General features: G+C 40.1%; 1 protein-coding gene across 1 annotated transcript in view; it reads right to left on the bottom strand.

Moving 5' to 3' along the window:
- MBOAT2 (membrane bound O-acyltransferase domain containing 2) overlaps positions 1-24,325 on the bottom strand; it is a 188,998-nt gene that overhangs the window by 57,933 nt on the left and 106,740 nt on the right. Inside the window, exons 4-5 of the mRNA XM_065400620.1 lie at positions 11,019-11,114; positions 6,481-6,536 (exon numbers count right to left, since the gene is read on the bottom strand). Of these exons, the coding sequence (XP_065256692.1) occupies positions 6,481-6,536; positions 11,019-11,114 (152 nt within the window). The remainder of the gene's footprint in view (positions 1-6,480; positions 6,537-11,018; positions 11,115-24,325) is intronic.

Here is a 24,325-nt window from a genome sequence, read left to right as displayed (position 1 = left end):
GCAGAGAGAGGGAACAATGTTTTTTACATATATTTGATGTATCATATAAAATTACACAGGAAAATGAGAAACATTTTGGCATGATGAAGAATCAACTTTAACCCATGCTAACATTCATCCATCTATGCAGCTAGCCACCCACATATCCACTCACAGTCTCTCACTCAGCCCAGTCTATTACTTATTCATTTCCAGATTTTGTTACCTATTATTTTCTTAGATCTTACACTCACCCCTAAAGAACTTTAATCCTCCATTCTGCCATTTACTTTACATAGGAGATGCTTTTAAAAAAATCAAATGTCTGCCATTTTTTGTAGCCACCTTAGAAGAATGTTTTCATTTTAATATCTCCCTCATAATGGGCCTTTTGGTACAAAAAAGGCAATTGAAATTCATTTATTGAATGTATTGATTGTTTTGTATATTACCGAAATAAGTCATTTCATATAACTCAGGTCTGTGCCACTGTACAAGCCAGATTTCCTATTTTTGTGTTTGTGATGTCAGTCCATTTATACAGTCACAAGCGCACAAAAACCCACCACAGGGTTCATCTAAGTCTTCCTCAAGCAGCAAAGAATAAGTATGAATGGGAACACAGTTTCCTAAGGTACTCAAACTTTTAAATAGGGAAGTGTGTCATACCAAAGATGCAACAGAACGAAGTTTAAGATTTAATCATAATGTGCAAAGTTCTATGCTAATTTACAATACATGCAATACTACTGAAGTCAGAGAAACATAGAATGGGAGCCAGGTTAGAATATGCCCCTACAAAATTAGCACACAAAGTCTTCATTTTAAAAGAATGCACACTAGGCGCACAGAAAGTGCAAATATAGATTGTAACAAATGTAGCAATGTTCTTTAATAATTATTAATATGGTATCTGGCTCTGTCACTGGTGTGATGTTTCTGTACTGTATATGGGAATGGATATTTCACCCTCAGGGTATGACAGGATAGCAGAGCCTAACTACCTAGGGAAAGAGGCCCTTTCTATTAATCATATAACTTACACTGAAGGGTTGTTCAGAGATAACGCTAGAATGAGTAGCACAGTGGTTCTAACTTGCTGTCCCTGGTGGTGGGGGGGAACAATGAAAGCAGTTTGAACAAGATGCGGCAGATTGACAGATCCAGACTGAGAATCCCAAAGAGCTTGTCTTCACTGCAAAAGTAACTTAAGTTATAACAAGTCCTGTCGACACACAAAAACCCTTCAACTCCAGTTCAGTGGTGGTGGTGCTTTTAATTCAAGTTGGCTGCCTTGAGAGGTGACATAGGCTAAAGCTTGAGCTAACACAATTTGCCATCCACTAATATGGCACTCTAAGGGGGAGTGGCTAGTGCCACTCAAATATTGCCAATCCTCCAATGTCTTCCCACTATTCCTTGGGACCATATTCTCTTGCCAGCTACCTATTCTTTATTTCCAATCTGGAAGTCACCTACCAATTCATATAGGTCAATGCAGTGTTTTGGAACTCACATTCACACAGTGCTTCCAGCAGCTGCACTTGTACTGCTCTAGTACAGAACTCTGCTTGATTGGAATGTGGCCAGGAAGACATATCCCCAGGATACTACCAGATGGCCATAGCCTGACACCTTGGTGGTAAGGAACAGGATTTCAAGACAAAAACCCAGAATTCAAAGTTCTATCATGACGACTTCTCCAAGAAGCTGGGAGAGAAATAGGAGGCTCTGGATTCATTAGGAGAAGCTGGTTCTGTTCTGTTCTGATAACTTAAAAGAAAAGCCTATCTAACTTATATTGTAGTGAAGCATCAGATCAGATGAGAGTTAACGTTACTTGTTTTAAAATCCTTTTCCCTCTAGTGCTTTTCCCAACTACTACATAAAAATATTTTGTTTGAAGAAAGTTATTGGCCAATATCACTGGTCACAGGTCCCTACAGGGAGGAAGTGCAGGTGCCCAAAATCCAGTTGCATCTGCAGGGTGATAAGTGTGACATACCAGGTGCAAACTAATGAGTAGCTGTGTCACCCCTGCCCTGAAACCTTGCTGCGATAGCCACGAGCCTGGACTGCTCACAAACAGCCTCCCGCATGTAAGTCACTCCCAACTTTGTCTGTATGTGCTGCAGCCAGCCAGCCACACCTGGATTCTTACCAGCTTTAAAGACTACCTCAGAATCACCCCAACACACTCCCAATCCCAGATTTTCCCTCAGAAACTTGGACAGCACAACTATACTGAGTCTGTTATTCCTTTAAGGGAATAATATGCACACAACTTGCTACTCCAAATGGAGTTACGGAGACACTTCATCTTGAATACACTGGATTCGATAAAACTATAAAACAAGTTTATTAACAACAAAGGGAGAGATTTTAAGTGAGTACAAGTAATGAAGCATAAAAATCAGAAATGGTTACAAGGAAATTAAAGATAAAACGCTTACTGATGCCTAACTTAAACTACATTAGATTCATAGCAAAGTTTTCTCACCACGTGCTTTCAGCAGTTTTAATGACCAAACTCTTTAGGTCAGGAGGATTTCTCCCAAGAGTCCCAAAGGCTGTTTCCTTTGTCTCTTCAGGCATAGTGAATGTGATGGATGAGGGTGGGGCAGGTACCTGGGGCGTTTGTCCCTCCCTTTTATAGTTCCAGTCCCACTCTTGAAAAACATTTCCAGCTGAGACGCAGGAGACAGAAAGTCTATGTGAAAGGATATTCCCTGCTGTTTTTTTCACCTGTTTGAATTTCCTTTGCCCCCCCACTCCAGCCCCGCCGCTTTATGACTCTGTTTAGTGCTTAAATGCAAAGTAAGGCAAGCACAAATTCCTTCCTCTGTTTAGGACAGACCTGACTTCAGCCTGGGCAGGGCTGTGGGTTTGGAACTTGCATTAACATCATCATACAGGGGAAGTGTTGCCACACATATTTAATCAGGACAATACTGGCTAGCAAAGTATGAGTTTTCAAATTATACCTTACAAGGCATACCTTATTATACATACATACATACATTATTACAAAAGTGTGTAGGGTATATTCTACCACAATAAGCAGTTGATAAATAGTACTCAATAGTGTACAGGTCCCAATATAAGAGCAGAAGAATCACAACATTTCACCTGAGACCAGAAAGGGGACAAAGGTGCAGCTAGCCCCATAATTGTGACACGTATTCACCAGATATTTCTACATTACTTATTTAACTGCAAATAATTGTACACCTTAATGAACACTCAGTGAGAAGTTTTCATGCTCTCCATCACACTTAATCAGCACCCCCTGTTCATTGTATTATGTACCCCCTGTTTATTGTATAATGTATCCCACCAACTAACCACCACCCTCTCTGATCTATTGTACATACTTTGAATAGAGCTCAACTTCTCTTTTCCCCTATAAAAACATGGTATTGAAAGAAAGTTTAGTGAGTTGAGATATTCTGTGTCATATCTCAGCCTGGAGCAAATGTTTGACTATTTTATACATTTTAAAATTTAGAGGCAAGGTGAAGAGGAAAGTGTGACAAGCTAATCTCTACACACCAGTGCAAACACGATACTGCTACAGTGGGGACCATTTAAAAAATTTGCTGTTTTTGAGCAAAGAGAGGCAAAGAGAGGCCAAAGACAGAGTGAGAGAAAGTCACTGACAGAGTGACACAGCAGGGTTTAAGATGCAGGGGAATTCCAGTGAATAGCTTAACTTGAATTGTCTAAAACGAATCTGTGGAATTTTGGAATTCAAACTGTAATCTTTAAAATAGATATTTTAAAAAGGTACTGACTCGTTGTTAGGGCTGTAATAGATGTAAGACTAGTGTGACAGACTCAGACCAGTGGGGTACAGGAGTCTGGGAGAGGGCAAATATACTGGTCACTGGATGAGTAGTTTTCTGTTCCCTGAGTGACCAGAGAAGGGGCTGCACTAGAGTAATCAGGAACCTGCTAGAACCAGTTAAGGCAGGTAGGCTAATTAGGACACCTGGAGCCAATTAAGAAGAAGCTGCTAGAATCAATTAAGGCAGGCTAATCAGGGCACCTGGGTTTTAAAAGGAGCTCACTTCAGTTTGTGGTGCGAGTGTGAGGAGCTGGGAGCAAGAGGCGCAAGGAGCTGAGAGTGAGAGGGTGTGCTGCTGGAGGACTGAGGAGCACAAGCGTTATCAGACACCAGGAGGAAGGTCCTGTGGTGAGAATAAGGAAGGTGTTTGGAGGAGGCCATGGGGAAGTAGCCCAGGGAGTTGTAGCTGTCATGCAGCTGTTACAGGAGGCACTATAGACAGCTGCAGTCCACAGGGCCCTGGGCTGGAACCCGGAGTAGAGGGCGGGCCCGGGTTCCCCCCAAACCTCCCAATTGACCTGGACTGTGGGTTCTTCCAGAGGGGAAGGTCTCTGGGCTGTTCCCCAACCCACATGGTGAATCTCTGAGGCAAGAAAATCTGCCAATAAGCACAGGACCCACCAAGATAGAGGAGGAACTTTGTCACACTAGTTTACACAATCATCTCTTTGAATTAGTCTCTGAAATCTGAGAGACTTTGAAGTGAAATAGTCATAGGTGTGACAGCAGTTAGAACTGAGTGAATGGGAGGGGCAAAGTCCTTGTGCTTTACACTGATAAGGTATAAATACAGAACTAACTGGAGATAGGCCCAGTCAGTCATTGTCATTCTTTCCTCTCCCTCCTACATTGTCAACATTAGCTGTGTTCAACATAGATTGCAAGATACTTAGAGTAGAGGCCCATCCTTAAGCATGTAAAGAGACATGCGAATCTAGGGGGTTGAAGCAATAACATTTAATTCCTGTAGCCTGATATTCTACAATTCAATAAAATAAAATAAAATATAAAATGGAGCCAGACAACAGAGACTGGAGGACACCATTATAGACAGTTGGAAAATTTGACTTATAATTTGCAAAACAAACCCCAATTATTTTACAACAAATGCATTTATTTAAAAATTCTCTCACTGGATTAGTCTCATGAGATATACATCACATTTTCATGAGTTTTCCCAAGGGGAAACAATCACAGAGCTTATTCAAGCATACTTCAGTGCTATACAAAAAATACAATGCACAACAGCTGAAATAACAGAGGATTGTCTAGCCACAATTTCAGTTCATTTTACACAAACAAGGCTTTTAAAAACAGTGGATCAGAAGTTTCTTAAATTGTTTCAATGGAACAAGTATCTTACCCCAGCCGCTTGTGGCTATAATCCCAGAAGTCATCCTTTCAATATTTAATCTTGTCTCTAAGCATTTTAAAATTGATTAAAGTAGTTTGAGTGGAAGGCACATTGTCAGTCTTTTTCATGGTCCACACTATCATTCTTACTTCTCAAAGTGACCAAGAAATCAAACTAGCTCATAAAATAACCTGATACCAATCATTTCTTTCAGTCCCACCCTTAAGACTCACTTCTATATATTGTCACACACTGGGACAATTCACCTCCTGTCAACTTTTCTCTAGCCATTTAAGACATATATACAACTGTTGAGTCTGAACTTTTGATGAGCTTAAACTTAACCCAGACTTGATGTCTCTGTCTGAACTTTTAATCAAAGCTCTGACCTGCGAACTACTCATGACACCCCCTTCCCCTTAAGTAGCCATCTCCCCTTTTGTCTTTTTGAATCTACATTTTAACCTGTTTTATCCTGTAGAATCTTGATTGATTATGCATGACCATTATGATCTGTTAATCACTTTGTTTACTTCTGTGTATAAATATTGATGCTCACCCCTAATAAACTTGCCACACTTACTCCGAAGCCTTTTAAGCTAAGGATAGTGTGAGCCCGTTGATCAACGAATTGGTGTCTGGTCTCTGACAGATTGTGAGCCCCATACCAACTCCGCACGAACTCGGGTGCTGGAGAGGTGAGTAAGGACTTGCTTTTTACCTAACACAACTATGAAGCTTCTTTGTTCATGCCTAAACATGTTTGTAATATACAATTGACATATTATAGTTCTGTTCATATTATATCCAATAAACATTAAAATTCACAGTCTTATACAAGATAAATTAAACATAGCACAGAACAAATTTAGGAAAAGAAGAAAAAAGTATTGTCTTTCTTCTCTACTTACTCCCTTTTTAGTAAAAGTGGTATTTATGTCATGTAAAGTCACAGCAACTAGTACCTGTTCTACCAATTTGTGAATCCAATGCTGATCTCTGAATTTGGAGATTCTGTTTTGCTAACTCATTAGAGATCCATGCCCCAGCCCAAAAGAGACGGAGAGGATGGCAGGCCAATCTTTTGGTGACATGTGGTATCTTCTGAACAATAAGACTTGTTTTCAGAGCTTGCATTCTGTGCAAGCTACCCCCCCCCCCCAAAAAAAAGTGTAGTGGGATAATAAAATTCACAGCACAAACGCATGGTTTACTTTTCTGAAAAAATAAACTGAAGGGAAATTATAAAAAATACATTGTGAAGAATTAAAGTAAAAAAATGCAGTTCAAAAAGTCTTACCATCATGAATCTCATAAGCCAGACTAGTGATCTTCTGTGTAATTATCATCATTGGGCTGTTACAAGGGAAAAAAATAAAGATATTTTAAATAAGAATATCCATGTTTTAATTTCACATTTAAAATAGCAATCCCCACTGGAAGAGGACAAAATGTCTAACCGCTGGAGCTTAGATCTTGGTCTTATGTTTACACAGCGAGGAGAAAATATTCCTTACATACAGCAGGTCAGTCCACCGAAGAGCCAAGATCTATAACTGTCCAGGATTTAAGCAGTTTGGTAAAGCAATGCATACATTTGCTGAATTGGGTCCTAAATGTTTAAATAAATAAGAGAAATTTTCCAGAAATTTAACTGAAGAACATATAAATTCACGGTGTGTGTGTGTGTATGTTATTTATTTATTTTAAGAGGGAGGAGTAAGGGGCGAAGGGCACAGAAGACTATTTCTTTGTTATAAATCAGCAACAGCAGCAGTATGCATAAGACAATAGCAATCCCTGAAGTGAACATATGGCTATAACTCACTTAAGAAGCTCAGCTGAAATCAAAACCCAGGACAGCAAATCTCAAGAATTAATTTGGCCACATTCACAACAAAAACATCTTTTTTTAATAATATGTAACTAACTTTGAAAAATTGAAGTAATTTATTTGGATGTAATAAAAAAGTAACAAGATATGAAGCAGAGAACTATTTATTTTGACTGTCTAAGGATATCTTTGTACATTTAATTTTTCTGTATAAAGATTTTAGTGTAAATACATAATATTGACTAGTTGTAAAGCTTTTCCTCCCATATTTGAAAGAAAATACAAGCAGCTGGAACTTTTAACTTAATAAACCACCTTTCATTTGTATGGGTGTCTAATGTTTAGAAAATTATTACCAAAAGGCAGACATATGTATTAATATACATACTTCTCAGTTTACAACAGCTAGTTCTACACTTTCACAGATGATCACATTACTAAAGAAGTTTGCTATAGTTCATGCTGATGTGATTTCTGAAGTCATATTGCAGGCATGTGATAAACTATGCTGTTCTTGACCTTATCCTTACTATTTTTGTTTTGTTTTTACTTTGGTTATTTATCCTTTTATTTATTCCAAGACAAAAAAACGACATTGATATAGAGTTACAGTTGAAAGTACATATTGATAATTTAGGGTATGTCCACACTGCAGTTCAAGGTGTAACTGCAGCATTAGTACACATGCCCACACTAGCTTTACTCACATTAGCACAGCCAAAAATAGCAGTGTAGCAGCACAGGCTTCTGCAAACACACCTCAGACTGCAGTGTAGACATACCGTTACAGGTTTAAAAAAGCAAGTTACAGAGATGTTGCAGCTGTCACTAAACCAAACATTACAAACCGAGGAAATTCAGAGTTAAAGCATTACTCGTGATTATTCCTTCTCTATTTATATACTTGAATGATTTGACTTTTAGCTGTTATATGCCCAGGAATGCCCTTTCAAAGAGCAGTAGGAATGTGAAGTTAGCTGCTGCTTAGGTCATGATGATTTAAGATTTAATATACAGTCGCAATCTTAGTAATACAGTAACCTACTCAGCTTCTACATTATGGCCAGTTTATAGTATTTTTTAATCTGTGTTGTGTGTTCTGAACTGTAGTATTTTTCTTATAGCGTATTCCGTTGGTATTGAATATCTATTAAGCATTTCTAGTATGCCCATCACATGGTAGCTAGATGCCTACATGATTATGCCACCAATTCCCAAACAACTAAGAGTCTGGAAGGTAAACCACATGTCAAATTAATGTTGCAATATATATGGGTATTTTCCTGCAACTGCCTGTTCCACTTTTTACAGAATTGTGCCCCTGTTTGAGGCAGCTTAGTCTTCAGTTTATTGGCCCTATCCATCACTGTGTAGCCCTGCCAGTAATTTTTGTGTTTTAGTTGGTCAAAGTGTTTACTGTGTATGAATTTTTTTATTACTTTTTTTAAAAGTCTGTGCAGCTAGAACAGGGTGGGAAATTCACAGAGAGAGAGAGAGACACACACAAAAGGTAACAGTTTACAGAACAGGAATATGAGCAATTGGTTAAAGTTCCTGGCCTCCAAGTGACAAAATACAATAATTGCATAGGAACAGGAAAGCACCACCTGAGTTAAGTAAGAGCTGGAAGAAATAATTGGACTGGGCAATTCCCTTCTATTAATTACGTATTTTTAAAAGACACAGACTACAATACATCTGGGCCTATGTCCAACTATAAGTGCAATTTCTACTTGTTTCAACTAAATATACTGGGGCTAAATTAATTTCTGATATAAATTCACTGATTTCAGTGGAGTTAAATCTGGAATAAATTTGGCCTATTCTGTTCTATCACACTTCAAACTCTATTTGAGACTCTTATTAGTTGTACCAAGTAATATCAACATCTGCTCTGGAGACTAAATAATTGATGGCAAGAAAAAATTATGGGACTGCATCTAACCAATGGCTTAGGTATGTTTTTTGCCCGTACGTGAATCTCAGTATTGCCAACCTCGAGCATTCATAACACAAGTCAGATCCCCCAAAGTTATAAGCCTGGCTTTAAAATAATAAGATCTGAAATACAATACATTTTTCATTTGCCTTCAAGTTTGTAAGCCTTTAGAATTCACATTTTTAAGCTTTTCTCCACAGTCATGAGAGCTAGAAGCTTTCAGTCTTAAAAAAAGTAAACTAAGATTATTGTATAATTACCTCTCACCAGGAGCTGGGACTTTAAGGGGAAAAAACACCTATTATTGCGAGACTCTGCTTCTTTGGAAACTAACTCAACAGTTTCTATATGATATACTGGTCCCTTCTCTGCCTTAAATTGGATGACTCTAGCAGTAGCCCCCTACAAAAGCTCCATAGATATATCACTATTCCCATTCTTGATCGTCTTTCTATTTCTACTTCCCCTCATAATGATTAACATTTAAATCAGTCTTCTACTAAGAATTCTTTCAGCCATGTCTTGCAAAATACAAGTCCCTCTCATTCTCATCTTCTGTGATACCCACAACCATTGATCTGGCAGAAGATTCTATGCAAAACAGACACCAACAGGATATCACAGATCTGATAAGGAAGAACGCTGTAAAAACCTCAACCTTTCCTCCCAAGAAACAGTCTTTGTCTTTGCCACCCTCAACGCTGAGACAGATCCTTTGGTTTAGCACCCCAAAATCTTATTTCTCAGTCTGTAAAATTCACATGACAGAGCACCGAGGCACTCACTGGTGAACAAGGGGTCTCAATTCAGTTTCCACAAATACTCATGGACGTTCTATAAATTGGTTACTTAAGAGGAGGAGGATGCCTTTGAGAAGATCAGGCTCCACATCCAGAATCATTGGACTAGGGTGGACCCCAAGCTGCAAAGTTTTGTTTCCTGTCCTGCTTATGATAACTTCTTTTCATTTTTTGTTTTAGTACTATTTCTTGAAATAAAAGACGTGCTATCTACCTCTGTGTTTTTCTGATGGAAAATTCCACCAACTTACAAGTTCCCAGAAAACATATGTTGAACTATATAAGTTTGTGACTCTGGTAAAACTCAGTAAAATGTTGAGTTTGAAATCAATGTGCTTCAAATTCCAACAGTTATCACAGCAGAATACAGGATACAACATTTCAGATACTACTGGAAGCTCTTGATAAGTTTTCACATTTTAATCAGAAGCTACTGTAAATAATTCAAAATTATGCCAAAAATGCTTGTCACTTTTCAGATTCCACTAGTATTCCCAAACCAGTACTGTATGGATTTGATCCAAAACCCATTGACTTCCATGGGAGGCTTTCATTGAGTTCAATGAGCTTTGGATGAGCACTTATATACCTGAAGGAAGTTATTTATACATGGTGGGCAAATGGCACTATTTGAACTATTTAGTATAAATTCTATATTTCCTGACAGAATTTTTTAATATTAATACACTGTGTGCTCCCTTTTGCTTTCTGACTTCAAGTCCAGAAGTCTGGGAAGAAAAATAGCATAATAAATAATATCAACTAGCTCTTATATAGTGCTTTTCAGCAGTACATCTCAAAGCAATCAAAGGAGGCCAGTGTCATAATCCCAATTCTCAGATGGGGAAACTGAGGCACACAGCAGGAAAGTGGCTTGCTCAAGGTCACCCAAGAGGCTACCAACAGAACCAGGAGCAGAACCCACAACTCCTGAGTCCCAATCCAGGGCTCCACTAGGGAATATGGCCTTCAATGCTATTGACTTTTAAACTTTCACTTTTAAGTTAAATTAGTATCTAAATACTGTTGAATTAATGCTTTTTAAATTTGTGCCTTGCAAAACTAGATTTGCTGTAAAACCACTTATTGGATTTTTTTGCTGCCCAAAATATTGCAGGTAGTGACAGAAACTTAGTAACTGAAATTCAAGTTATTCTATCATCCAACAATTTACTATCAGAATAAATACAGTATTACATTAGACAAGCTCTACTATATGTTGTTGTTGGGGTGTGGGGGAAATGGAGTATATAATTTTTTCTTACCCAGAAAAATCAGCAGAATATTGTCCATAATCAAAGATATAGACTCTAGTAATTTGGCACATAGTGAGGTATCCCAAAGCAAAAACAAAGCAATATCTGAAAAGGAAAAACAATTATATTTTATTTAGTTACTCCAAAAAGGCTATCAATCAATGAAAACATATTGCTCCAATGTTCCAAGTCACTTGCAGTTTGTGTTTGGACTAAAAACATTCACATTTTATCTATTATGGCAGGGCAGTTAGTTAAGTAGATTAATTTTTTCATACATTTTTGGCAAGTATTACACAATTTCAAGTTTTAATGCACCCAAATTCTATATATAGTCCCACAATACCATTAAAAAATTGCTATCCTAGGACAAACATTGGTTCATTTTCCATAGGTGTGAAAAACATACCACAGAAAGCATCTATTGTGGCAATTTATTCAGAGGGTGTGTACATTCATATACATACATGCAACCATAATTCAAATTGCTGTTATAAAATCTGCAAGTGCTATAACAATGGAAAGAATCCAGTCAACAACATTTATCCTTTTCATCTCCCTTAAAGTTTAACAACAAAAATTGATACACAAATATTCTGTTAACTCACATATTAAACTCCTCAGTGAGACAGAACAAGGAGTAATGGTCTCAAGTTGCAGTTGGGGAGGTTTAGGTTGGATATTAGGAAAAACTTTTTCACTAGGAGGGTGGTGAAGCACTGGAATGGGTTACCTAGGGAGGTGGTGGAATCTCCTTCCTTAGAGGTTTTTAAGGTCAGGCTTGACAAAGCCCTGGCTGGGATGATTTAGTTGGGGATTGGTCCTGCTTTGAGCAGGGGGTTGGACTAGATGACCTCCTGAGGTCCCTTCCAACCCTGATATTCTATGATTCTATGATTCCTTGATTCTACTACACTCAAAACCTGTACATCCACTGCAGCTGTTCTAGCAGGGAATAGAACTGGCAATTAACTTCTGTTTTAAACAAGCACATTAGTGCATTTATTGAAAAACAGTGCATTTATGTCTCAAATTAGAATTGAGATATAAGAAACCATAGATGTATAACAAACACATTTTACATAAATGTTGACACATTGTATGCAGTGGCATTGGAACAATTTTTATAGTAGGGTTGGGGGGGAGCTGCACAGTGATCTCCCACCTCTCTGCAGCATGGCCTGTGCTCCCCAATGCCATGCTGGAGTCTCCACATTTATTTGACAAATAAAATTTGCAGAATTTTAAAATATTGTGCTCAGAATTTTAATTTTTTTGGTGCAGAATTTTAATTTTTTTGGTCGAGAATGCCCTCAGGACTACCACCAACAGCTGACAATCTTAAACCTTGATCCTTCAAACACTTAAGAATATATTTCACTACCATGAGTAGTCCCATTGTTACAATGGAACTAATCACAGTAGTAAAGTTAAGCATGCACATAAATGTTTGCAAGATCAAGGCTGTAGGCTGTGACACAGGTTCTGGATAGACATAGAGGTCTGGGGATGAGGGGTTTGGTGTGCAGGAGGGTGCTCCAGGCTGAGACCAAGGGGTTCGGAGGGCAGGAGGGGGATCAGGGCTGGGGCAGGGGGTTGGGGCATGGGAGGAGGTCAGGGGTGCAGGCTCTGGACAGCGCTTATCTCAAGCAGCTCCCAGAAGCAATGGCATATCCCCCCTCTGGCTCCTACGCGGAGGCGCAGCCAGGTGGCTCTGCGCACTGCCCCGTCCCCTCTCCAGCTCTTCCATGGAGGCGCGGCGCTGGCCAGGCAGCTCTGCGCACTGACCCATCTGCAAGCGCTGCCCCTGCAGCTCCCATTGGCCGTGGTTCCACGGGGGCAGCGCTTTGGGCTGGGGCAGCATGCAAAGCCCCCTGGCTGTCCCTACATGTAGGAGCTGGACATGCCGCTGCTTCCGGGAGCCGCGCGGAGCCACGGCATGCATGGAGCCGGGCAAGCCCCTGACCCTGCTCCCCGGCAGAAGCTCAAGGGCCAGATTAAAACGTCTGATGGGCTGGATGCGGCCCGCGGGGCATCGTTTACCCACCCCTGAACTAAGATAATAAATGGTATGAAGAGAAGAGTTAATTGACTTAAAACAAATAGGTAACGACATGACAGAAGTATTTAAACCATATAGAGATTTTTATAAAATTAAGCACTATCTAGTATTTAAGGCTGGCTGCACATAACAAAATTTAAACTTATGTCACGTAGTTAAGAGGAAGCATATTCTAGCTAATGATTTTAGTTTATCCATTTATTGTGTGATGTTATAATTAATCAATATGTTATTAATTATAACATATTGTATGTTATGACATATATATTCATTGGTTGTTAATTAAAGTTGATTTATAGGATTATAAAAGAATAAGATTGATGTATATTTAGAGGAATAATGTAGTAGATATGAGTAAGACAAGCTGAAACACAAGAAACTGTGGGCTGAGGCCTGGAAGACTTTAGCTTAGCTATTTTAGACCTTGGAGACAAGAAATGATGGCATAAGTTAATGACCGAGAAATAACCCGAAAAATCATGGGAAAAGAAGTACCAACTGGTAATATCGTGCAAATGTAGCTGGGAAAGTTAAATTTAAATTATAAAATGCTGCAACAACAAATCTTGTCTCTAACATGTGCCTTAACTGCGAGATAAAGGCGGTATGTCAACGAGAACCTACACAGCCTATAGAATTCGGCGTCACTTGCGTTTCTAAGGGACACAGACCAATAAGAGAGGTTGACACTTCCATGTACATGCGCAGAATGTAGGTATAGACAGACTGACAGTATAAAAAGGGTGCCCAGACCAGGAAAATTGAGCTTCCTATGGGAAACTCCAGCAGGAACCACTCCCGTATTGATGCTCAATCCATGAGAGAGCCAACAGACTAACACCATCTAGGAGGACGTGAATACGTCTGTAGGTATAACTGGTACATTGTACTTATCTTTAGGATTTGTATATGCTGTGACATTTATAACTTTGTTGGTAACTTTAATAAAACTACTAAAAGATAAATGCTGTTGTAATTGTATGTGTTATTTGCCTATGGTTTCATGCGTTCCTATAGGCTCTAGATCTAGAACAGAGATAACTTTGTTGAACTTGAGACTGTAGCTGCCAGAGCAGAATCCACTGGAGTATAATTAACATTAAATAGAATAAAAGGCTACAATATGTAAAAATAAAATTATTTGGCACAGAGTAACACTTAATAGCATCAATAAGGGAAGACTTTTGCATATACTCTTTCCTGGATGCTTTAAGAAAAATCACCTGTAGTTCATTACTACCTGTCCCTTCACTTCTCTCTCTTTAAGGTCAGTCCTGAATACATAATTAATTAAGAAAAATTGTTTGTCAGGAAATATGATCTTATGGTTAGCTTGTAAGTTTTGTAGTAAGCCAATTGTTATAAGTGGGACTTTGGGCTGAGGATGGTAAATTTCTGGACAGATCTAAAGAGCTAATTTAGCTAATGTGTGAAAAACATTTCTGATACTGGCTTTTAAATTGTTAAAATAAAGCTGCTCTAAAATGGACTTGCATAAGAATTCAAACAATCAAAAAGTTGCATCATAGTATCTGATCACTGTACATGAGGAAGTGGCCCAAACTCTAGTGAGCTAGTTAAAACTGCACTGAGGGAAACATGGTGATAGTCTTGAACTTTCTGGTTAGGATGACCAGATAGCAAGTGTGAAAAATTGGGACAGGAGGTGGGGAGCAATAGGGGCCTATATAAGAAAAAGGCCCAAAAATCGGAACTGTCCCTATAAAATCGGGACATCTGGTCACCTTATTTCTGGTTAAATGAAAATTGGCTCATTAAGAAGGATGTCATGTCACTTAATTGAGGCTTAATAGATCACTTTGAAGATGAAAAGTGCTGTATAAGTACCAAGCAGCATTATCTTTCTTAGTAGTTAAAAATATATATATTTTTAAGGTCAGTCCTGAATACATAATTAATTAAGAAAAATTGTTTGTCAGGAAATATGATCTTATGGTTAGCTTGTAAGTTTTGTAGTAAGCCAATTGTTATAAGTGGGACTTTGGGCTGAGGATGGTAAATATATATATTTTTTACCATAAGCGCCAACTCCGTGGGTACTCCAGGGCTGGAGCACCCACGGAAAAAAATTAGCTGGTGCTTAGCACCCACCAACAGCCAAGCTCCCTTCCCTCCCCCTCCCCCCCACTCCCATGCACCTACAGCCCCTGCCGATCAACTCCTCCCCCTCCCTCCCACCACCAGAACACCCGGTTGAAAAGGAACCCTCCCCAGCCCGGTGAAAATGAGCGAGTGATGGAGGGAGGGGGGATGGAGTGAATGGGGCGGGGCCTTGAAGAAGGGGCTGGGCAAGGGTGTTCAGTTTTGTGCAATTAGAAAGTTGGCAACCCTACTTGGAATTAGAAATTATCTTCTCATTTATAATCACTAGGAATTGAATTATGTTTTCCATTTTAGAATTATAGCAGTAATTCACTCTAAATGTGGGCTACCAGAAGGTAAAGTCAATATTTATTTTACAGATAAACTTCAAAAAAAAACTGGCATGTGACTACTTATTCAACAATTCTACAAATTAAGTCTTTTATAATAAACAGTTAAGAGGCATATTCATTTAGAACATATCTGGGCAAACACATCTAGGATTATTTCACAATACTTTTTTGTCAAGATAAAACCAGGTTATCTGTTAACTGAGTGCATCCACAAATATTAGTCAATCTAGTCCGGATGAAGTTCCAATCATAAAGCACAGTAAAGCAAAGACAGGATTGACATGTGCAACAGTATATTTAAATAGAAGGTATATCAGGGACATAAATGATTTAAGAAGCTGTGCTATATATTTTATTAATTCTTTTATAAGTTTGCTGATATTTTTGTACTAGTCTCTCATATTAGGTTTTAGTGCTTTCCAAAGTTTATATTTCCCAAAGCACTGAACAGGTTATCAAGTAAATACACCATCCAAAGTTTTAAAATTGCATTATTACAAAATTTTTAAAAGCAAAAACTTTGGACAATCTGTAATCCTCAGCAATACTCTACTACACATTAGTTGATGATCAAGGCAACTAATTTTACAGAGACTAGAAAAGAAACACTTCCTTTCTCACTGCTACACATACGTAATGCACTATGATATCATTGCTTGTTAATAATTCATTTGCCAAGTAGTTACATTGGTTGAAAAAATATCTTTGAGTTTTTGATCTACAGACCTTTCCACAAAAAAGCTCCAATCCTTTCAAATGACATGATTTTTTCTTTCACTGTTTCTGGCCACCTGAACAGAAATCTATGCATATTTTTCCATTCAACTTTTCCTTTGTATTTGCTAAAAAGGCATATGTCACACCTCATCAGGCAGAACTACATTAACACTGGTAGCTCTTGTGCACCCTGGAGAATCACTGATGCAATGAAGAGCATACTTTAGGGTTAAAGGAGACGTGGAAAATCCTTTAGCTAACAGAAAGGAATGAAGAACTGATATTTTTAATAACAAATATTTTCAGTGAAATCCTAGCCCAACTGAAGTAAATAGTTTTGCCATGGACTTTAACGGGACCAGAATTTCACTCACACTTTGTTATTTGTAATTTTTCTTTCATGGATCATACAGTTTTGAAATGTATTTTATAATGTAAGTTATATAAAATGAAGTCAAAATCAGAAAATGTTTTGATATTAACAAAATATAATGTTTCAATCGACCCCAAATGAAGGTTTTTAAAAAATTTCATTTTGCAGAAAGTTTCAAATTTTTTCTTTTGTTTTTATTTGCAATAAAATAATTTCAAAATCACAGAATTCCCAGCAAAACAAAAATTCCAGTTCCCACACAGTTCAAGATATATTACCTTTTTTTATTTAGTAACCCGGTTTTATTAATTTTCCCTGTTCATATACCAGGCTATGAAAAATCTATCTGTTTTAACCTGGATGAAACACTGACCCCCTGAGACAAAATATCCTGTCTGTTCAGAAGAAGGATTAGGGGAGGTGCTGCTATAGTCTGAGATTTGGGCTTCTTGGTCAATGTGTTGCTATAGAGCATAGGTGTGTTTCTTCTTTCCTCACCATCTGAACAGCACCTGACAAAGTGAAACTGAGGAGGAGGCAAAAGGCATGGTCCCTGCCCAGAAGAGAAAAGCCTAGTGACATAAAAATGGTAGGGAAGAGTGATACAATCAAAACACACTCAAGTTTCATACGTATGTTCTTTTGCTTTATAAAAATATATATGTAAATTATGAACAACTTGTGGGATTCCTGCTCTTCCACCACTCTTCATGTATTGCTCAACTTCTTTGATTGTACATTCTTCAGGGCAAGGACCACATCTATGTCTATGGACAGCACCTAGCAAAATGGGATTCCAAACCCAATCAGGGCACCTGAGCTCTACCAAAGTAAAAACATTGCAACTAAGTAACTTACTTTTCTTGTAGGGGTTAGGGGTGGCTACATATTTTGTGTAATGGCAGGACAATCGTATAATATTCTGCCTGAAGAATGGTAGGCATAGTTCGACAGAATTTGTATTTGAAAGTGGATTTCACATCTCTGTGTTAAGATCCCCTTCTTCTGTTATATAAAGGCAACAGCATGAATCTTAATTTCTCTTTATGTATATTAAGTTATTCTACTTCAAAAGGCAGCCTCTACCACAGTGTAATGTGAAATTGCTCTGATTTTTTTAGAAAATGTGGCTGAATAGCCTCAGCATAATTTGCTCATGCCAGTACCCCTGATGCTCCACTTCAGTGCCCAAAATGCTGTTGCCTCTTCTACTGTGTGTGCCAATGCACATGTATTAGAAAACAAATTCTTGTCTCCAAGGGTAGAACTGACTATGTAGTAATATGTATACACATGAACTGTGTTAATTCTATTTATCATAACTAAATTTCATGGTTCAGATTATTAATAAAAGATATGTGAAAAATGTTTTGAGTACTTTATGTCACATATTTGTCTTCACCGTACCTAAAGGAGAAAACACCCTATGTGCTCAAGACAATCAATAATTTGTCATTACTCATCCTAATCTGTAATGACAGTCTTCAAGTATACATCAAAACATATTCCAATAAATATTTATAATTTTGACTAATATTTTGTTTTCATGCCATGAGTCAACTAGCACCAACCAATGCTGGCTGCACTTCTGGGAGACACGTTTAAAAATGCCATGAGTCCTACCACGGATACAATATTGAGATGCAGCAACTGTAGCCACTGAAGCGGGGAACAAGAATTCTGGAGAGCAAAGTGAATCAGCAGAGTCAAGAAAAGAACTTACGATCTCAGGCAAATCACAACCCTCTTTGTGCTTCAATTGATCAGTCTCTGAATTGAAGAAAATATTAATCTTCATAGGCAGCGGGTGAAGCTTCCCCTTGGGGAGGCTAGCGCCTGCCCCACCTCTTCCAGCTGAGGCCCCGCCTCTTCTGGTCGAGGCCCCACCCCAGCCCTCTGCTCTCAGCCCTGCATTGTGGCCCCAGCCAGGGTGGAGGAGGGCGGCTGAGAGCTCGGCCCCTCCCCAACATGGCCCTGGCTGGGGTGGGGGGTGGGGGCGCAGGCGGAGGGCTGAGAGATCAGTCTCGGTCAGGGTCGAGCTCTCAGCCTTGGCCGGGACTGCGGTGAAGCTCTCGGCCCTGGCTGGAGCTCCAAGCCTGGAGCCCCTCCCCCCATTCTGCCTCTTCTGCCTGCAGCCCTGACCATGGCCCCACCACCCCATTCTGTCCCTTCCCCTGCAGCACTGCCCCCATTCCACCCACGGCCCTGCCCCGCCCTTCCCCATGGCCCCGCCCTATTCCACCCCCATTCCGCCTCTCCCCCCCCGAGACCGAACCCCCACTCGTTCCTTCCCCCCTGCCCCCCACTGCGGCCCCGAGACCAGAAAAGTTCTGTGCCCCGAGCTCCTCTAGCCCTGAGGCTGTAGCCGGGGGTAGATTTTTCTGGGGGGCCCAAATCCACCACTGCCCCTACCCCCAGAAGCACAAGGTTTGGGGAGGCTTAGCCTCCCTCAGCCTCCATTACACGTCGCCTATGTTCATCTTTTTAAGTCATGTGGAGATCAGAGGTATACTATGATGTGCACAGTATTTTATGCTAATTATAATTCCTACTGATTAACTTCCCAACACTCTAGGATCTCTTTGGTTTTCTCAGAAAAGTTGTTTGAACTGACAAATTATAAAAGAGCCAACTTTTTAGAGCAAAATATGCCAAAAACCAACATCGGATGTCCCAAATACATGAAGTGAGCTGTATAAGGCTTTTTCCAAGGTTCAGAACAGCAACAAAAAAAGCTTATTACTTTAATTAAAACGTTACTATGTATAAATATAACCCTTATCTCTGAGATCACTTGAAATATAGATAACAGCCATGCCTATATTAGCATAAAATTTGATCTTAGAATTTTTAAAAAATAATAATTGCAGTATTTTAGTACTTTGGCAGTACTTAAATCACCCTACACACACACAAAAAATCCCGTATTCATTTTACAATGTGTAGCATTTCTGAGGCATTATTCTCTGTTGACTTCAGAGATTGCCTTTGAATGGCAGATGTTTTTAACTGTTCCAACGGAGGTGAAGTATCATAATGGAGAACCTGAACCTGCCATTTTGTAATTCACAAAAATTTGCTCCTAGACTGGTGTGTGAAATAATCCTAGAATTTCGCTCACACGTATTTCTACCTACAGTATCTGCCTACCTACTGATGCGGCACCACCAGCACCGTCACAGCCAAGTGCTTTATTCTCCCTTTTCTTTAGTCACATGACATTTGATTGGCACACAAAGAAAACTGTAGTAGTCAAATAGTTACCCAGGAACATTCTCCATTGCAAACTAGCAGAGGGTTGAGGAACACTGCACAGCTGGAGACCAAGTCAGATAAATTAGCCCTCTCCTTTTGGGACCTCAGTATATTGGTCAACGAAAAACAAAACAGAAAATACTTATTCTGCAGGAATTTAAAAACTTAATACAAAATACATTATGTACACCCTACTTTACCTACAAAGATGACACCATGCTTGCATAAAGATAGCATTTTAAAAAAAAAGTATCAAAGCTCTATCACCCCTACTGACTTGGCAAATCTGATCTAAAACTGGTGTGGGGCACAATATCAAAAAGGTGTATGAGTAAAGAGTAACAAAATTAATTTTTAAACATAATTTTGGCCCAACATGCCATAATATCTTATATAAATATAATGGAATAAATTCTTTGATAGCAAAACTCCACCAAAATCAAGCGTTAACATTAAAAAGCCAAAATCATTTTAGCAAGTACCATCCTGTAGCACTAAAGTCAAAACGAGCTGATACTTTTCCTTCACCTGCTCCTCACTGTGCTCTGGACACACCCCCACGTTCACACCCAGACACATTCCACTTATCACAGCTGTTGCCTTTTTCTGACTCAGGCTGGGAGTGTCTCTCTTGCTGCTTGAATAGGAATCCCAGCTGACTCCACTCCTGAATTCTAGTACTACCCACACCCTTCCCTCTACACAGATACACAGTAGCCCTTTTGGGACAGAGGGAGAGTGCTGCTGCAATGTTAGGAGTGAGGGGGAAAGTTTACCAAAAGCCAAGGATGAAGTCAGCTGGAATTCAACTTCAGGCAACAGGAGAGACATTTTTTGCATGTGTGGAGGAGGGCAGCAGCTGTGAAATGTGTGGAATTTGACCTGCTGAGGTTGAGTGGGTTTGTGGCCAGAAAAGTGCATTGAGGGAAGAGAAAAGATTAAAAGACATCCCACATACTGCAAAATGGAAGTTACAAGATGGAAGGTCAGAGCTACTTACAGTAACAGAAAGTCTGAAACATTCACATGCACCACTTAGCTCCTCTGTTATTTATGAATGTTAGGTATGTATTAAAAGAATACATCAGTTATCTGTACAACTTGTGTTAACACAGTTGCGTTTTCCTTTAAACTGCATATCTGCAGAGACAAAATATTCTCTATTCTAGGGAGATGTCTGCGTCATAGGAATATCAATCTATGCTGGGCAAGTATGGAGCTACACTTAGTCATAGGAAGTGAGCTGTCTCAGCCTCTTAGCCAGGGGATTCCAATGAGACAGAAGAAAACCGTCAGTGACTCCATCCTGCAAGCTGGTCTTAAATGACACTACCAATCCCTGACAGAACAAGTTTCATTTTGAGGAACCCCCTTCCTATATCATAACATTTTTTTTTTCTGAGACAGAAGAAAAACCATCAATTGGCTAAGTGTCCAGATTTGAAAGATTCCACACAGGAACTGGTGAGGATCAGAGTGGAATAACTCGATGGTGAGCCTCTGACAAAACAGTGGTTTGTGGTCAGTAGGAGCCCTACTAATTTTCAGACGAAGAATAAGAAAAGTCTGTGGAAGCACAAGTAGGCAGGGCCAACCGTTCCCCCTCCCCCGTATATAGTTGAGAAACAAAATAAGGAAAGAACACAAACATTTTTCATTACTATATTTAATGTAACAAGCCCTTATCAATTTGCCCATCAAGACTAATATGACAATCAAAATCATGTGGCGCAGTGGTCCCCAACCTTTTTCGTCTGGCGGGCACCAGACAACGAGCCACGGAGGACCGTGGCGGTGGACGAGCATGCGCTGAAATGCCGCTGACAAGAGGCAACATCAATAGGCGTCGCCGCCAAAATGCTGCCGAAAATCGGCGGCATTTCAGGGGCGACACCTTTGGATGACGCTGCTTGCCGACAAGCAGCGTCATCCAGAGGCGTCGCTGCCAAAATGCCGCCGAAAATCGGAGGCATTTCGGCGGCAACGCCTCTGGATGACGCTGCTTCTCGGCGGCATTTCGGCGAATGCTTGTCCACCGGCCAGTACGCAGGCACACTTAGATGCCCCGGTGGGTGCCATGGTGCCCGCGGGCACCGCGTTGGGGACCCCTGGCTTACAGGGTTTGTTTATACTGCAAAAAAAACACCAACAACAATGAGTCTCAGAGCCCACATCTACAACCTCAGATTCACGCTACGGCAATAAAAATAGCCATGTAGCTATACCCGCTTAGTCCAGAGCTTGGGCTTTGTAACACCCTTTCCCCACCCCAAGCTTCAAAGACCAAGCTCCAGCCTGAGCGGGAACATCTGCATGGCTATTTTTTAGTGCTGTAGTGCAAGCCCTGTGAGCCTCCCGCGGCAGCGCTTTGAAGTGTGAGTGTGGTCACGTGCGAGCTCTCCCAGCGCTCCTGGTAACCCACCTCCACGAGGGGATTAGCTCCGAGCACAGCTCCCAGTGCTCGGAGCCTGTTTACACTAGCGCTTTAAAGGGCTCAGACTTGCTGTGCTCAGGGGGGTGATTTTTCACCCCCCTGAGCCAGCAAATTAGAGCGCTATAAAATGTAAGTGTAGACAAGCCCATCTGTAAACATGAGCTCTGCAGCTTGTTTTGTGGGGTGGGGTGGTTTGCAGTGTAGACACACCCATAGTCACACAAGCATCACGCATTAAACCCAAGTACACACTTAATGATTCAAAGCAACATTTAACTTCTTTAGAAATTCATCAGTAAGCATATATATTCACTGCAGAGTTAACTCGGGTTTTTACTCAGGTGTTGCCCCTAATCCCTCCCCCTTTAACTAGCTGGCTCATCTGGGGCTGTAGGGTAAAACCCAGTGCTTCTTTCACATAGGCTGGTAAACAGCCCACTTTGCAGTGAGAATGTAGACTAAATCACTGAGTGCTGATGGTCCTCCAATACTTTCCCCATAGTTTCCCTGTGTACCCACAAGGACATACAAGTTCTTCCACAATTCACTGGGAAAGAATCGCAGGACAAACAACAATGGGATATGCTCCCAGGAGTCATAACAACAAACATGGGTGTGTGCAGCACCAGTGAGCAGCATTTAAAGTGTCTGTATGTGGGGCAGGGAGCAACAGCGATGAGGTGGGGTGGAAAGAGAAGCAGCACCACAATGATGGGCCCCAGGAACTCACTGCACCACCAGAAAGACTTTCCCAACCTCACTGACTGTCACTTCGCTCCCCAATTCCCAAGAGAGTCTCCCAACCCCACTGTCACTTCACCCTGGCTCCAGAGGTACCCCAACACCACTGTCACTTCATCTCCAGCCTGAAGGACCCCCAGTCCCACTGAGTATCACCATCCCCTCGGTCCCATATCCTCAGAGAGACACCCCTAATCCTAGAAATCCTGAACTCCAGAGAGACTCCCACTCAACACCACTGAATCTCAGTACACCTCAGCCCCCTATTCCTAGAGAAACCCCAGCAATACTGGACTTCACTAAACCCTCAAACACTCCCATCCCTCAAACTCACAGGATGTATTTTCTTTTAATAATGTGAATGAGGCCTGTTACTTCATTTAAAAATAATAAATAAGTATAAATAGCTTAATGAGCTAAAAATTGAATGTGATTATGTAATATATGTATAAAACATTATGAATTATCTGTATTAAGTGCATAAAGTTTTACTTTGTCTGGGGATATAATCCCCCACCCCGCTTTTTTTTTCAGACCACTAATTATATATTTCAGACATAAGAGAAATATTTAGCACGTGGAATCAATATTCACTACCTCATGGCTATGCACAGCTTCCTATATGACTTAACACACCTATACTGTTCTCTGCTTCTGAAGACAAAGATAGAAAAATAGGGTAAAAAGAGTGGTGATTGGAGGGAGAAGAGAGAATGAACAAGATCCAACTTGGGGAAGACAAGCAGGAGAGGCGAGAACAAGTTAAATGCCCAAGATACCACTTTCAAGGTTACAAGAGGCAGTTTAGAAGATAGCACCACCCAAAGCCAAGACTAAAGATAACAGGGCACTACCTTTGCCACTCTTTGTGACAGGAATTTAGCTGTAACAATCCTAAACTTTTCAACTCTGTTTACTGTAGTATTTGTAGAAGAACCACACACAACCTACAAGGAAGCTATGCTATATTAGTCATATCATCAGAATCTGCATTATAATAATAGAAGCAGCAGCTATGCCAGCTTTGGCTACTAATAAATTGAAAACTGTGCCACTGCCAAAAAATAGCAGCATTCTCTTCAGTTATTTTTACTTATGCCAAAAAAGCAAGAGACACCATTAGGGAATTATGATATGTTACAGTTGTCCTTTGGGCCAAGTTCACTGTTGTGACTAGATATGGATGAGCTCCACCTCTACCACTAACTTCCTTTTCTGGAATGACTTCAACAATGAGGCAATAAAGCCTTTGAAAGCAAAAAATCTCCACTGACATAA

Source organism: Emys orbicularis, chromosome 3 (assembly GCF_028017835.1).
Source record: "Emys orbicularis isolate rEmyOrb1 chromosome 3, rEmyOrb1.hap1, whole genome shotgun sequence".
Classification (NCBI taxonomy): domain Eukaryota; kingdom Metazoa; phylum Chordata; order Testudines; family Emydidae; genus Emys; species Emys orbicularis.
The sequence above is the reverse complement of the archived record's forward strand: the minus strand, read 5'-3'. Positions and strand labels throughout refer to the sequence as shown.